Below are 15664 nucleotides of genomic sequence, written 5' to 3'. Positions count from 1 at the left end.
ACAGCTAAAGAGACCAGTGGCACCATGCAGAAATGTGCCCTGGCCCAAAAGAAATGTATGGAGACTTGTGATGCTGTCGTAGGTTTTTTTTTTTTTACATTTTGATTTTATGTCTTCTATGTGTTCCATGTTTTAACTTTATTTTAAAATGTGACTATACTGTATGAGATCATTCCTCATTGTTGATAAATGCGGATACAGTAATACAGGAATACAATAATGTGAAATAGTTATTGCATCAAAAAAAATTTTTAATGGTTTTATTTCCTCCATCTTTCCCAGTACTTCAAATCAACAAAACTGACAATAACTGATGTTGTTCTAACACGGTTCACTAGGATTGGGATGCAAACCAGGTATATGTACAACCGAAGACACAATTACATTCAACTCATGAGGTGAGAATAATGCCGACTCGCTCCTAAATTATTTTTATATTTGACTATATTTACTGTGGTTACTTCTACATGGTCCATATTCCAATCTTGGTGAATTTAGGTTTGATGTTATGCAAAAAAAACAAAGAAAAAGATGAAAAAAAGCAATCAAGCAGCTCAGCTGGATTAGCACAGAGCCCCTCAAGGGTCATGGGAACACCCAAAGAAAATTCTCACCATGACTCTTTGGGGGTTCCATAGAAAACCTCTTTGAACACAGTTTACAAGGTAGCTATTCAAGTACAGACACAAAAGTACAAAATTTGTTAAAGATTCACCCATGGAAAATATTCTTGCATAGTTTGTGGATAAAATTTATCTCCTGCATCTTCAAACGGGCCCCTTTTCTCAGGCCTTGTCAAACCAAAGGAAAAGTACATTCATTTAGTCTTGCAAAGCATGTAAGAACATGAACACCTTCATCTTTAATAAATAAGTTGATAGCATGTATTCGTGATAAATAAAACAATAAAACATTCAATAAATAAGCCATAATTGAAGTTGGTGAGTTTGCTCTAACAAAGTCTCCCAAGTCATTTAGTGGTGTGTGTGTGTGTTTTCACATCACTTACAACAAAAGGAACCATAACAAACAGCATCGAGGAGAGGTGTGTTTGTTGTGAAACAGACAGTGGAGCACACAAGAGACAACGGAGGCTGCAGTGGAGGCCTGCTTCTCTGCAGCATGCTGATTATAACATAATAAATCCATACGTGATCTGCTGTATGTGAGGAGATTCTGCTCTTCGCTGACCAAAATATAGTAAAAGGCACCAACAAGAAAGTACACCCCGGACTTATATGAATCCCAGTCACTCTTCTCACTGATTCTGTTCAGCATGTTGAATTCACAGCGCATGGGACTAGTTGATGTGGCTGTAGAGTTGATGAGGTTGATGACAGCTGTTAGAGGGACAGTTCCAATACATGTTTGTCTTCAGAAACGTTCAGACGTGACACCACACCGGCTTACAGTCACACAAGATGTTTCTCTAAATATTCCCAGTGCTTCTGATGTTGTTTTTGATAATGAACTTCATACTCAGGTACACATCGGTGAGGCAGACTGTCCATTTGATCTTTACATGGAATATTTTCCTACAAACTGCACGTCGCTGCACAAATCAGAAGTGTTTTTACAGTCGAGTACACTGAAGTCATTTAGCTGATGTTCAGGCAACCAGTGAAGAGTAGGACTAAAAGGTTCTCAGTCAGAGTGTACTGATTATAATCCTGTGACCTGAGAAGAACCATGAGAGAGAAAAGTGCATGGAAAATAATTGAAAACATGTCAACCTATAAGAGCGATGCAAGCAGCACTTTGGCCAATCAGTGACAGGATGTGTCATCACTCCATTCAGACCAGTCGTCTCTGAACTGTCATATTTCAACAAAAAAATTCAAACCTTTTATTACAGAGCATCCTCATTAGGGTGCAAATCAGCGTCACTCGTAAGGACAGCATGTGAGTTTCACCGAAGCTGGATTTGTGCTGTTGGAGTTAGTGCCTTTAAAAGTTCGAAACATTAAATTTTGCCCTTTAATGTTCACCTGAGACCCCACATTTTGTCCATGAACAGTCAGACGGACAGACCAAAAAAAAAAAAAAAAAAAAAAAGTAGGATGATTCTATGACAGCAAAGAAGAGCAAGTAGAGCAGAACGATATGAAAAAGTGAATAAGATTGAGTGGAGATGGGAGGTGCTGGCTCTGCCTCTCTGACTGAGATCACTTCACTGTTGCTGGAGGACTGTAGACTGCACCTTCAGGAAAATGAAGAGCCAAAAAATGAGAGAAATTCCTTTCGGTCTCTGTAGCAGTCATGCTGTCATGCTGTGGGGTGGAGATCAATTTTAGCATAATGGATTTCTCAAAGCAGTGTGTGTGTGTGGGGAAAGGGCACACATCACTCTAAGGCTGGAGAACTGCATTCCCTGGGTATGAGGATGCTTGGGAACATGAGGACCTTGGCCTTCATGAACGACAGGTCAGGCAGGCTGCAGATCACCCTCCCAGCCTCTGCACTCAGCTCCTCATCCTGGGGAGGTTTCCTGCCAACACACACACACACACAGGGGAATTGTGTTGTTCCTCTGTTTATTTCAAGCAAACTGCCGTTGCTGTTGTCAAGCATTTATCTATGTGAAAATGTCCAGATTATTAGCTTACATGAGAGTAAAAGAAAAGTAAAAATGTACTGTACATGACCATGACAGCAGAGCTGACCTAACTGAGGTGCTGGTCCTCTCTGCAGTGGACATAAGGCGATTGAAGGTGTCCTCTAGGTGGCTGCTGCTAACGCTGGTTTCCACTTTGGTGATGGTCAGTTCATACAGGACAGGGTCAACTCCTTCGTGTGAGTTCATGTGTGTGTGTGTGTTTGTACACCCAAAGCACACAGGCAAAAACAACATAAATGTTAGGACAGGGACAGGGATAGATCACACACTGAGCGTTAAAAGTACTTACATAATCTCCTAAAATACACAGATGTCTGATGTTTAAAATCCTAAATGGTAAGCCCTCCGCCCCCCAACGCCACCCCGGCCCCAGTGATTTCTTTAAATTTCTCTAAAAGACAAAGCCCACCAGCATGTCGACAAGTTATGAGCCTCTCAGTTTTGGAATAAACTACCAAGCCAACTACAAAACCTTCACAGAAAACCTCAAGATGTAGTTTCTAAATAACCAGACGTGACCATTCATAACACACTAAACACACTGATTTATCTAAATTTACATGTAATTAAAATATCATGTAGATTTCTGATAAATTGTGAATTTGTTAAATTGTATTCTATCTGTCAGGCTTTGCAAATGTTTTGTTTAAAATTTGATAGTTTTTTCCTAGGAAAAGGGCTGCAGTTGAAAATTACCCTGCTGGCTGACACCAGCAGATTTACATGAATATTGATTAGCGTGTGCTGTCCAAATAAAATAAAATACAACAGCAAATGTGCTCTTAATCTCTTTTGGAGGGAAAACAAAAGCCCCATGATGGATGTATATTTATGAATTATGTAAGCATGGACAATCAGTCTTGAATCCTGATGTCCATCTATTCAAACAAACAGCAGGTATTTCTTACAACAAACTGAAAAGTTACAAAAATTTTGTGTTTGAATGTGTACAGCAATGTTTTCCCCAAACTGATTTGCTTGGCAGTGTGGTTATGGTGGTTATGGTGGTAATGGTGGCGTGTGGCCAGCCACTTTGCAGCCGAGTTGTGGCTAAAAAACACATTTACCCTCAGGGGGCTAAACACAATATTCCAAATAAAAAGAGAGAAAATGGCAAAGGCAGCCACTTTCCTGTAAAAAACTGTTGCCTATGTGCCAAAACTGGTTTCTATGGAACAAAAAACTGCTGTTTCCCTTTCATTGTGCCAAAACAGTGAGAGAAGATCCCATCACATTTTTCTGAATACTGGTAATTGTCAAAACATTTTTGACAAGAATTTATCTATCCTTTATTTATCCAGGAAGATCCCACTGAGATACAATATATCTTCCTTTAGGGAGTCCTGGTCAAGAAGACAGCAAAAACAAAGTTATACATAAAAAAAAAAATCACTTACACACAAGATGAAAAAGAAGAAAAAGCATCAAATTGTCACTTGGCTGTCACTTGAGCCAAATTAAATGATCTAATCCCATATGCAGGTTTTGTTGCATTTGCGTCATTATGTTACCTCTAAGTTATTTTAGAAAAATTAAGATTTTGTGGCTACAGTGTATTGTAGTGGTTCTCAACCTTTATTGTGTCAAGGACAACCAAACTGATACACATACAGTGAACCCATATTTGATAAGGCATAGTTTCAGGGATCCCATCTGATAAGATTTAGTTAGTCTACACTGCAGATTGTCAGATTAACAGTGAAGAGTGTGAAACCTATGAACTGAATAGTCATTCCTCTACATTCTCTCACTGGGCTAATTTCTAGTTAATGGCATAATAGTGAAATTAAAATATTCCACATTTTTTGGGATCCCCTGGAACACCCTCAAGAACCTCTGTGGGTCCCCAGATCCCAGGTTGAGAACCGCTTGCGTAGAGGATGTACATTTCTGCAGTGCAAAGTCACACGGCTGACCTGGTGGAGGGCTGTTGCTGCGGCTGCTGCTGCTGGACCCACTGTCCTCCACAGGACCAAAATAATCCAGGTTGAGTGCAGAGGAGCCTGTGCTAGCAGAGGAGATAGGGGACGCAAGTTTGGGGGAGGAGCGGTTAACATGAGGCAAACATTTTATTGAGACAGCAAGGAGGAGACAGCGCAAGGGAGACACAGGGGAGAAAGTGCAGGTGGAACTCCATCCCACACCAGCAGGAGGGCAAGTTGCTCCAGAGCTGAAGCGTAACAAGGTCACCAGTGCACTATCTCTGGACGCTAAGTTAATAGACCTTCTTCACAGCAGCCATTTTGACAGGAAATAGCTGGTTCTGTGAAACACTAGAACCCTACTCTATAAGTGAGGGATCAATCAAATATGATTAATGATTTAATGATTATCATAATTAAAGGTATACAGTGTAGTTTTCCTAAACACACTTGGCTGTATTTACATTGAACATTTCTCACCAAAATGCAGTGCATGTCCTTGAGGCCTGATAAACATAAATAAACTACAGCCTTATTTCCGAATATTGTGAAAATTGCATTGTTCAGAGCCGTGTGTGTAATATGTCGCCTCCTTGCTCATGGCCACTGGAAGAACATGTGATATAACAAAATGGGGACCCAGTTTTCTCAAATCACAAATCAGTGACAATGCAACAGATCATGAAAGAGACCTATTAATTGAAAAAAAAAAAAGCAAAAGCATCTCATAAAGCAACTTAGCATTCAACCACCCACATGAGAAGTGTAGCTTCAGCAAGAGAAAAGAAAAAAAGCAGAAGGAAAAGAGATATAAGATCAACAGATTTATTTCAGTATTTACAATAGAGTTCCCACAAGTGCTTATTGCATTGCATTAAAGCTGGTTTTGAAAAGTAACTATGAAAAAAAAAATCCATTTAAAGGAATAAGAGTTAAATTCCTAAACGAGATAGATCATTTGAAACAACCAAATACCTTTTTGAAAAAGATTGCCGGCATAAAGGCACAACTTATTGAGAAATATAACTATCATCGTATCAAACCAACCCCATGCTTGATAAACGGGGACACAACTGGACAGACCTACAACCAATCACAGCAGTGAAGCATGTGGCAACCGTTAGAAGCCAGTTTAAAAGACAAAACAGAAGAGTGACAAAAAACGCCGTCAGTGTACTCAGGCTTTAATTTGATCCGTAGTGCACAGTCTATCAGGTGAACTACCAACATGTTGAATTTTAAACAGAATTTTTAAAATCAATTTTAAGTTGAATGTCTTTATGCTACTGATTATTGTTCCAGATGCGAGCCCATGGGAAAAGTCTTTATACTGGGGATTTATCAGTTACAAGTTGTTAAGTCCTAAAGATCATTTCACCAAGCTGATGCATGTTTTAGTGCACAATTATTCTCTATTTGACCTGGCATTGTCCTGAGAACTTTAAAAACAGGAATGTGGAAAAAAAAAAAAAGCCAACCACTAAGACAACTTTGATTGCATTTTTGTCACCATGTTTCCACCTCTGTTCTCAAAATCCTGGTAAATGATACATACAATATATTTCTGCTACAACACTGTAGCCCAGACATTAATAATACATTGGTTTCAACAGAGGAAATCAAGACCCCAAACAGAGATTCCAGATTAAAGACTAAAAAATACTCTCTGCTGTGCACAATTTTTCATTTTTTCCTTGTTTCATTTTTTTTTTTTTTACAGTCATGTATTAATTAATCCTGTTCTGTATGTTGCATGAGTTGGGCTGTGGATGTCATTGTTGTGACAGAGCAAATAAGTGAAATTGAGCATAATAAAATTCACTGAATGAGTCACTGCACATGAAAAGTACATGGCGGTTTGTTTTAGTGTGAAGATGAATCAGAGGAAGACGTCTGAAAAAACAACCAGTAGAAAAGAGTGGAGACTGATTTGCAGTTGGGGAGGACAAACATGACAAACAAGGACACAAAACAATTACATTCAACCAAGGCTTTCTTAGGCCATGATTAGAGTGGATTAGAGTGCCTCCATCAAAGCAACATGTTAGTGGACAGTCTTGTCCAGTCCACATTTTACACCTCATCCCAAGTGACCTCAACACTTAATTCAGCAAAAGGCTAGGACAATAGGACAAGTAATTCCTGTGGCATGAAACCAAACTGTATCAGCAAACAGCACCCAGAGCTGAGAACTAACTCAGTGTCAACTCATTGTGGTTACTATAGCGATACTCATCATAAAATTATACCACATTTTCCCAATTCATTTTACAGTCCCTTGAAAAAGCACTCAACCCCACTGGCTGGGGCAGCGCTGCAGTGTGTGGCTCCCAGCCTCACAGGTGCTTGGCCCCCTAATAAATCTAGTGGTCATATCGCAATTGTACTCACCCAGTAATTTTTCTTCCTAGGTACAAAAAATGCCCCCAGTAAATGTGTGGACATTTTTCTACATGCTCACTTCGCAAATAACTAGTTGGTGCTCCATGGAGGGGGGCTCTGACTCGCCATAATAAATGACCTGCCGAGGCTACCAAGAGAGTGACTCACATCTATGGCCATGGTTACACTTGTTTGTACACTTGTGTGTCCAGACTTGACACTTCAATGTGCCCTGCCTGATCAGATTGTGTTAGGATTCTGTAGGACTATTCTGTTTAGGATGCCACTCTATGTATTGATGTACTGTCCAAATTGTGCCCACATGGTGTCCGCACCTCAATGAGATGCAAAATCAATGTGAGCCAGGTCACCTCGGCATGTGGTCTGGATGATCGGACCCACATGCAAGAAAGATCCGATCTTAAAGTGTACAGATTTGGCAGTTGATGCCATGCACATCAGGACAATGCCAGGTCATGCATATCAGCCTACTGTTATCAAGAAAATGATTTTAAAAAACCTGTGTACATATTCATTAGTGCTGAAAGACAGTGGGAAGTTTTTTTTGTTGTTGTTGTTTGTTTTTTACTTTCACTCTTACAGTGAATGACTCATTAACATAGTTTTTTTTTTCATCTAAGCCACTCAATGGTGTGACACACGAGGCATGTAATTATGTTTATTAATTGTATGTAATCTACCAAAGAACAAACCAAGTAAAACTTAATATACCTTTGCTGAAAATTATGATGCTTAAAAATCGGAAAAAAAAGTAGAGATACATCTGATGGTGATTAAAATGATATTCCTACAATCTTCTAAGCAAATAATCTAGCTCATTATCCATGTTTTGTTTTATTTTTTTTGTTTGTTTTTTTTTTAGAATTTTATTTAACCCTTTTCATCAGAGGTGCCAACCATGACTGAGGGCACCATATACTGTAAAGCCATACAAATAAATATCAATAAGTACTGTAAATAAATTCTATAATTTTCATGATAAACTAAAGTTGCTATATTAGTGCACACTGCATATCTGTTTATGGCTCCACAAATATCCACCTTCCTCCACAAACATTATAGACACCTCTCCCCGGCTCAGAGAAGATCAAAGAAGGGATACAAAGAATGAACCCTCATCATTTAGTTTCAGCATCACTTTATTGAGATGAGGTAGCCAGTATTGGTCTGAGGTCCTGCTCAACTGCAGGACCCTCAGTGTGAGAGAGAAAGTGAAAATACTGATTTCATTGTTCCAAGTAAGAGCATAGCCTCAGCTTCATCAAAATTACTGGTAAAGGTGCACTGCTGCCATCATATTTTGCAGAGAAAACGTAAACGTAATTACTCTTGCATGCACTGGCAGGGTTAGGGGTTCAACTCCCACAGGGGCCACCAAGACGTAAAAATGGCACTAGTGAAATGATTTGGATAAATGTAACAGCGTATGCTATTAGTGTTATGCTAATTTGTTGCATACCAAGGCTGCAGAATGGTGCCTTATAAAGAGCCTTGCAAATCTCACATTTATCACGTTACCCTCCCATATCATTTTGTGTTGTAGTTGATAGATTAATACTCAAAAATAATAAATGATGCCCCCAAAACAATCAAAATTGATGAATACTGATATAAATTCAGAGTTAAAAATATGACAGCAGGAAAGGAGACAGAGAAGTAGCTGAGAAGCTCTGAAATAGGTGCAGTGTTTCCCCTGTAATTGTTGTGAGTGCCGAGTATGATTTTTTAAAAATTTTGGTTGTACATGCATTGCATTTTTGGGACTGCTGCGAGGAGCATCCCTGAAACTAATTCTTGTGTTGATGACTCATTATTAAAGGATTGGAATTTCTAAACAGTACGTGTACATTTTCTCTAGCAGTGATCATTTTTAGCTGTTGTGTCATCACTACTGCTAGGTGAATGCAGAGGAAACACTGAGGAGACAACAAGAGAAGCAGAAAACGCTTGGGCAGAGGTGGAAAGCCCAGAAGGTTTGGTTGAGCAGAAGAAGCCAGGTAGGGAATGGATATCCAACCCCAGAAATGCAGGGCTCAGCGAGGGGACGTACCGTCCTGAGAGTTGGTAAGGCCACTGCTACTCCAGTCCAACTGGCTGGGAGGAAGCGCCTCCTACAGGAACAGAGGAGTAACAGAATTTTAATTGGTATTATAACCTGGCAGCTGACATTCTGATCAGACTACAACAGCGGAGGAAAATAAAAGGACCATTTTTACATATTTACATGTTTCGACCTATTTACTACAATTCATATAGACTTTACATTATAACAGTCTGTTTTCCATTACATATTGTAATGTTTTAAAGGCATTTTTTCTACATTCAGGAGGCCATTCATTTCACTATGGTACAAAATCAACTTGCACAGAGCCGAAACTTGCAAGCTTATGGTTAATTTTCTCAAAGTTACTTTATCATGGTGGTATTTCAGTTTAATGCATATGCTGAATTGAAAAGTCAAAATTAAAACAATTAAAATTCATATTAAAAATTACAATTAATGGATATGTAGAACAGGATGATATAGAATTAACTGTTTTAAACTAGTCAAGCTACCTAAAACATAGGCAATTAACTTTTCTTTTTTACTAACAGCACATACACACAGAACATAGAACATGCTGCACTTGCAAGTACAGACAACAGAATGTAGTTCTCCACCAGAAAATAGTCCCGACAGGAAAAAAAGTTTTTGCACACTAAACAATAAAATGTCCAAAGCTCAGGTGTCCGGATGAAAAAGGCCCAGTCACCTGCACCGAGTCTGCTGAGGGTCCCTGGCTGTCCTGGAGCCCTGGAGGTCCTTGTGCTGTGACCACTGTGCGTCTTGGAGAACTGACAGCTGGTACAGACTCTTTGGTGGGCTCCAGCATTCCCTGATAAGAGATGAACAAAGCATGGGAACTCAGTAAAAGCAATGCAACTGGGGTAGGAACTTGAGGTGTAACTCAACTCTTTCTTTACGTTATAATGCTGTAGGAACTTCTCCAAATATTCTGACAAAAAAATACATCTTTGTCTTGTCACAGCTAAGGTTTCAAGATAGTTACTGGTGATTTTTCACAATAGTACAGAACAGTGCCTCAGCATCAGAACATCAGCATCCTCAATTTAGCTCTAGATGTGATCAATATTTATAGCTTGTGTGCAATGGAAACTAAATAATCCTTCGCTTTGTTTAACAGATGATATGTACAACAGCAAGCCATATTTTACAACATTGGAATATCAATGTCAATACAAGGTCTGCAGTCCTATCCTACTGCACCCTGCTTTTTGCTCAACTCTATGCTCTATTTACAACACTTTTAAAATTTACTCACCAGGCTGGAAGCAAAAGCAGGCACAACCACTGGCTGCTTCCTCAGGCCAGTAAACACCTGCCACAAGATCAACAGAGCAGTAAATTAAAAAAAACACCCCAGACCCCAGCTCTTCAAACCCATCAACTGTAAAAAGTCCTAGGTATGTTTAATAAACGACATTTATTTTAATGTATATAGAAAAAACAGAAATACACATTCCCATACTGCATTAAGGCTTTTCATAACAACAATACACATTTTACTTGTTACGATAGATAGATAGATAGATAGATAGATAGATAGATAGATAGATAGAATTACTTTATTGATCTCAAACTGGGAAATTATTAAATTATTATTATTAATCAGTGGTTCCTTTTTTTGCCAGACTCACAATGTTCCTTGTGTCCACACCAAGGCACCCAAGCAGAGTCCTGTTAGTATGGGACCCACCCCACCAGAACTGGAGGCCAACTGCATCCTGGTGCTGCCACCACGTGCCACAGTGAACCCTGGGAAAGCAGAAGAAATAGCATATTAGACAATGGTACACTTCTAAGCAGTGTATGCTGTGTCAGTAAAAAAAAAAAGAGATGAGAAAACCATTGATTAGCTTCCCATGGCATATGGACTCAATTAATTGTGAGAATGACTCATAAACAATATAAAAATGTAATAAAAGGAAAGAAAAAAGAACAGGGAGGAAAAGACAACAGCAGATGATTAGGGATGTAACAGTTCAGTAAACCCACAGTTCAGTTTGTATTGGTAGTGTTGGGTCAAGATTTTGGTTTCGGCTTGGTTTGTTTTTATACATTAGGGAGGAAAAAAAAGTTTTTCAATGATCTCTGTATTTTTCTTACTTGGAAAAAAAAATCAGATTTGGGATAACAATATGGAATAAACAAATATTCTTTCAAAGGCAAAGTCTACTTAGACTATTTAAAACAAAATACTTTATTATATATTCATTACCTCATCAGCTAAGTGTGTCATTAGTGTTTGTAACACTGCACTTTAAAGGATGTATTGTGTTTTGAATGGTTCGGTTTTGCACCATATTGAACAGTTTGGTTTTTTACAGTTGGGTTTTACACCTCTACAGAGGATGATAGCTGTACGGTAATATCACCTTGACAACTGCTGAAATCACCCTATTTCCACTTCAACATGATGGTAAATTTTAGATACATTAGCAAAACTGATATCACCACCGGCTGCGACAGTATTCAGTCTGTATTTCAAGTTGAGCAAACCAACCATCCCATTGCTTACCTTACCTACCCCATATCCTTACCATTGTAATCTAGTGCACAGCTGCTGTTGTCTGGGCCTCTCCTCTCCCCTGTCCTCAGCACGGTGTTGGGCCTGAAACACAGCACTGAGACTGGGCACCCCCTCCTCATCCTCCACTGTTTGGACCACCACCTCAGGGAAACTGGCCTGGAGTAGCCTCTGGACCCGACAGGACAATGAGGCCTGGCCAAAAACAAAACAACCAAAAAAAAAACAAAAAAACACAAGGTTTTTTTTTTTTTTTGCACACACTCACACACATATAGAAATCGTGTGTGTCTATGAACTACTTTGCAGGTCTCTTTTGAAAGTACTTCACAAGTTCCAAAATCTAAACTAATTTTGGGACTAATAATGACAATAACACAATGTCATTATGCTCAACAGTAACGAAAACAGTTTTCATTGAAACCCACCTGCAAGCCATCCCTATTGGCAGCTCCGTCTTGTCCCCACGTATCCCGCTCAGTGTTCCCATCAGTTTGCACAGTCCTGCCTTCCTCATTGAACTGTGCCCATGTTTTTTCCTCCGTGTGAGGACCCTGGTCCCTGAACTCATCCCAGCAACCTTCTCCATGCCCTTCTATGGGCGCTGAGCAAAAGTCTGCAAAGCTGTCACTTGGCGGGAGGCTGCCGACACCCTGTTCTCCTGCATCAACTGTCTGGTCATGGTCTTGGTGACTGTGATGCGCTAAGCGACTCTCTTTAAAGTTGTCAAGGCCGTCCTTCGTGCTTGTCCCAGATTTTAACGGACTGGAGGTAGCAGAGTTTTCCTGATTCGCAGACTCTGACTGGCCATGATGATGAGGAGCCTCCTCTGGGTCAGGCTGTGCTAGGCTGAGATTTGCCAAGGAGTCAGTACGCCTGTAGATGCCAAATTCGTCTTCTTCCTCCTCCTCGTCATCGGTTTTGTCCTCGTGGGGAGCAGGGCATGAACAGCTTGGGTCAAAGTCCTCAGAAGGCCTCTCTGGTGACACAATGTCACAGAGGGATCCAAAGTCCTGACTAACAGACTTATAGAGGCTGGTTATGTGAGGAGGGGAAACACTCTCCTCTCCATCCTCTGACTCTGAGGTTTGTGAGTGGTTGGTATTTAGGCTGGTACTCGGCGTCCTTCCCCTCTGACTCTCTCCAGGAATGCCTAGCTCCTCCTCCCCGGGATGGGGCTCCTCAGGTGGGAAAGCCAGTGCAGCAACAGGTTCCTGAGGCTGATGATCCTGAGATGGTTGAATGGGCGCTGCATCCTTTTGCTCACAGTGCTTGACCATAGTGCAATCATTTGCTTTTGCTTTAGACGTGCAAGGTTCAGACTCCATGATGATCTCTTGCCCTGAATCACAAAGCTGTTCACCCAAGCTGCTGGCAAGGTTTGTCTTTCCTGCTCTGCCATCCCAATGCTCAGGGCCACCCATGGCAGAGAAGCCGCAACACCACGGGTGTGGTGCTGCCTGCTCTGAGAATGCAGTGAAGTCCGCAAATCCCGTTTCCTCCGTGGGAGAGCAGGCAATCGGCACAGAGGCTGTTTGGGTCCCAGAGGCTAAGTGCTCAGATGCATGGTTCCTTTCAAGGCAGCCATTCGTGAGGTGCGAGGGAGGTTCTACATTACAGTGCTGTCCTTTGACATCAACCTCACAACTACTAAACCCTGATTTCACAGTGGATGTGGGTTGGGATTGTTCAACCTGGTGATTAAAGCTGGAGTTGGGTGACTGAGTGGCTGGTTCTGTAGGTGGAGAAGGCTGTCTGAGGCTGAATGGTGGTTCAGTAAAATCAGTGAAAGCAAGAGTGGAGCAGGACACCCCCAAAGAGAAGTCCCCATAGTCGCCAAACTCATCTTCCTCTGCCCCACCATTGTCCAGTGGCGGGGGGGAGGAGGAGTGCATGGGCATGACATCTGGCTCCATGGATTCTCCTAGCAGGGCCTGGAGGCCTCATGCACCTGGAAGAAGGCAACACATATTAGTTAACCAGCCAGAGAAGCAAAAAAAGTGTTTATGTGTGCTGATACCTGCTTTGTATGAGATTGCAGGGCTTTTCTAAGGTTGGAGGTGTCAAAGGAGCAGAACGCTGACTAAATACCAATTTGCGTAGTGACAATGTTTGTTGTGGCAAAGTCTCAACTGCCCTGATCTGAATGAAAGGCTTAGGCCAACTCGGCTGAAAGTAAAAGCAGTGAAATGACACATGGAGTTGATATCAAACACCTCCATGGAGAGACACTTTGAGAATGCCAAAGCGGTCATCAGTAATTGATACGCTGCAGCACACAAGCTTCCGCTTTACAAAATAGATATGATTGTGATAAAACCCCATGTCCTGAGGACAATAACTGAATGTCACTCTTGTTGAGCTGTAACAGCTGGATGTCTGAAAAATACTAAAAAACAATTACATGGGGGAAAAAAAAAAACTCGGACAATCCTGTGGCAAAATGAAAAGTGATGATTCTTCAAAATCAAGTTTGGCAATGCTAATTGCAATCAATGTTTGATGCTGTGCCAGCGTCAAGAGGCAGTGCTGATTTAGGCTCAGTTCAATCAGTAGGCTGTCAATATGACAGAGAAACCTGCACACAGGATTGTTTCACAAGGCAGAATGTCAAAAGTCTCAATCTACTGCACAATCTCAGCATTTTGAATATCCTGTTTGAGTCTGGTGGAAATGATCTGTGGCAACTGTTTACATCTAACTGCGTTATTACAACGACTACTGCTCTTCTGGTGTGGATCCTGGGTGGAAAAAGTGGCCGCTATCAGTAATCTGACACAGGAAACATTATCCACAGCATTGTGCTACTTAGATGGGCAGCTCAACGAAGTCTTAAGCCTCCACCAGCCAGCCAGTGTCTATTGCAAAGCTAATTATGCTTCCAAAAAAGGCAGAAAATCTACTAAACCACCCCCTGTCTGCATAAACTCAGACAAACGTGGGCACTGTGATTGCATACTTTATATTGTAATTATAGGAAAACAAGCTACATCCTTCGTTTTAATGCCGTTTGGTAAGACTAGCTAGCAAACACTCGCTCCTGCTGTCTGGGGACTGCCATGTTCTCCAGGATCCGGTTGAACAGACAGGTGTCATGCCATAACATACACAACAGAAGGTGAAGCCATCTGTATTAGCTGTCAATGAACTGAAAATACCCGAAACACAGATGACAATTAATGTACCTATACAGACGTCATTACGCTTAACTGCGCTTTTTATAAACGCATAAATCCAGACCAAAACAATGCTAGCTTGTCACGAGGCAGAGAACGAGTATTGACAAATGATTTTAGCTACTATCTGCTAGCTAGCTTAGCCAGCATCTAGCTACCATTCAACAACAAGCAAGCGTTGACAGGTCATTTAAAGAGGCCTAGCTAGCCGAACGATGTGCCTGCTTTCCAGTTACCAACACACATTCACTTCGCCTTTCTCTTGTTACTCCTTGTCAGGGCTGAAGCTTCTCCATCATCCTTCATCCTGAGGCTCTAACGGCTGACACACAGTGATAACGGAGAGGAGTGAAAAGGAAAGAGCTCTCACTCCGTTCAGTTTCCAGGTGATGAAAACGTCATCGCTGACGGGCGGCAGGCGGAAAGAATCGCAGAGCCGCGGAAAAGAGGTGAGATTAGTTTTGGTTTTTTGGTTTTCTGTCACTAATACCTCATGTTACAATGACCCGACGTTTATCTGGATCTCCTTCTAGCCAGTCGAGATACATTATTCATATCAAAAGCTACAAGGTATGTTCATGGAGTGAATCGTTTTTGGAGAAATATAGCCGTAATGTGACTTCGGCCAGCTATTTGCTACAAAAACCGCACGCACGTTGGCAGAGAGATTAGTGATTCATCTGTAAAATAGAAGATCTTTGCTGTCGTCAAACATGTTATAGGGCCTTATTGTGGACCATGGCGCCACCTTGTGGGGAGAGGAGGCTTTGCGTCTTGTTTCTGCAATAATTCCCCTTCCTTTGTCCACTTATGTTTAATTGAAATGTTTATCCTACCTCCTCGCCATTATTATTACTATTTTCAGCAGTAATAGTGGTAGTCCTGATAGTAGCATAAGCAGTAGTGGTACTACAGTCGTAGTGTGTTCAAGTCCATGAGGGGGCTGTCCAGTTAGAG

General features: G+C 41.0%; 1 protein-coding gene across 4 annotated transcripts; it reads right to left on the bottom strand.

Annotated features, from left to right (window-relative positions):
• Positions 1-273: 273 nt before the first annotated feature.
• Positions 274-15078, bottom strand: aftphb (aftiphilin b). 4 transcript variants are annotated; one of them, XM_030071448.1, is made up of 10 exons: positions 14952-15078; positions 11960-13482; positions 11545-11726; positions 10642-10759; positions 10266-10322; positions 9696-9818; positions 8993-9053; positions 4534-4620; positions 2664-2787; positions 274-2488 (listed from the first exon to the last, which is right to left on the bottom strand). In XM_030071448.1, exons 2-10 carry the CDS (start codon positions 13445-13447, stop codon positions 2344-2346), a joined length of 2385 nt encoding a protein of 794 aa, XP_029927308.1. In that variant the 5' UTR covers positions 13448-13482; positions 14952-15078; the 3' UTR covers positions 274-2343. The 4 variants fall into 4 exon arrangements, 3 of the variants coding, with proteins under 3 accessions (XP_029927308.1, XP_029927310.1, XP_029927309.1); XR_003929508.1 differs by having other exon boundaries at positions 2353-2488; positions 4534-4625; positions 14952-15077; XM_030071450.1 differs by lacking the exons at positions 274-2488; positions 2664-2787 and adding an exon at positions 3903-3960 and having other exon boundaries at positions 14952-15076.
• Positions 15079-15664: the final 586 nt, after the last annotated feature.

This window comes from Myripristis murdjan, chromosome 15 (genome assembly GCF_902150065.1).
Source record: "Myripristis murdjan chromosome 15, fMyrMur1.1, whole genome shotgun sequence".
Taxonomy (NCBI): Eukaryota; Metazoa; Chordata; class Actinopteri; order Holocentriformes; family Holocentridae; genus Myripristis; species Myripristis murdjan.
This window is presented reverse-complemented; position numbering and strand designations above follow the sequence as displayed.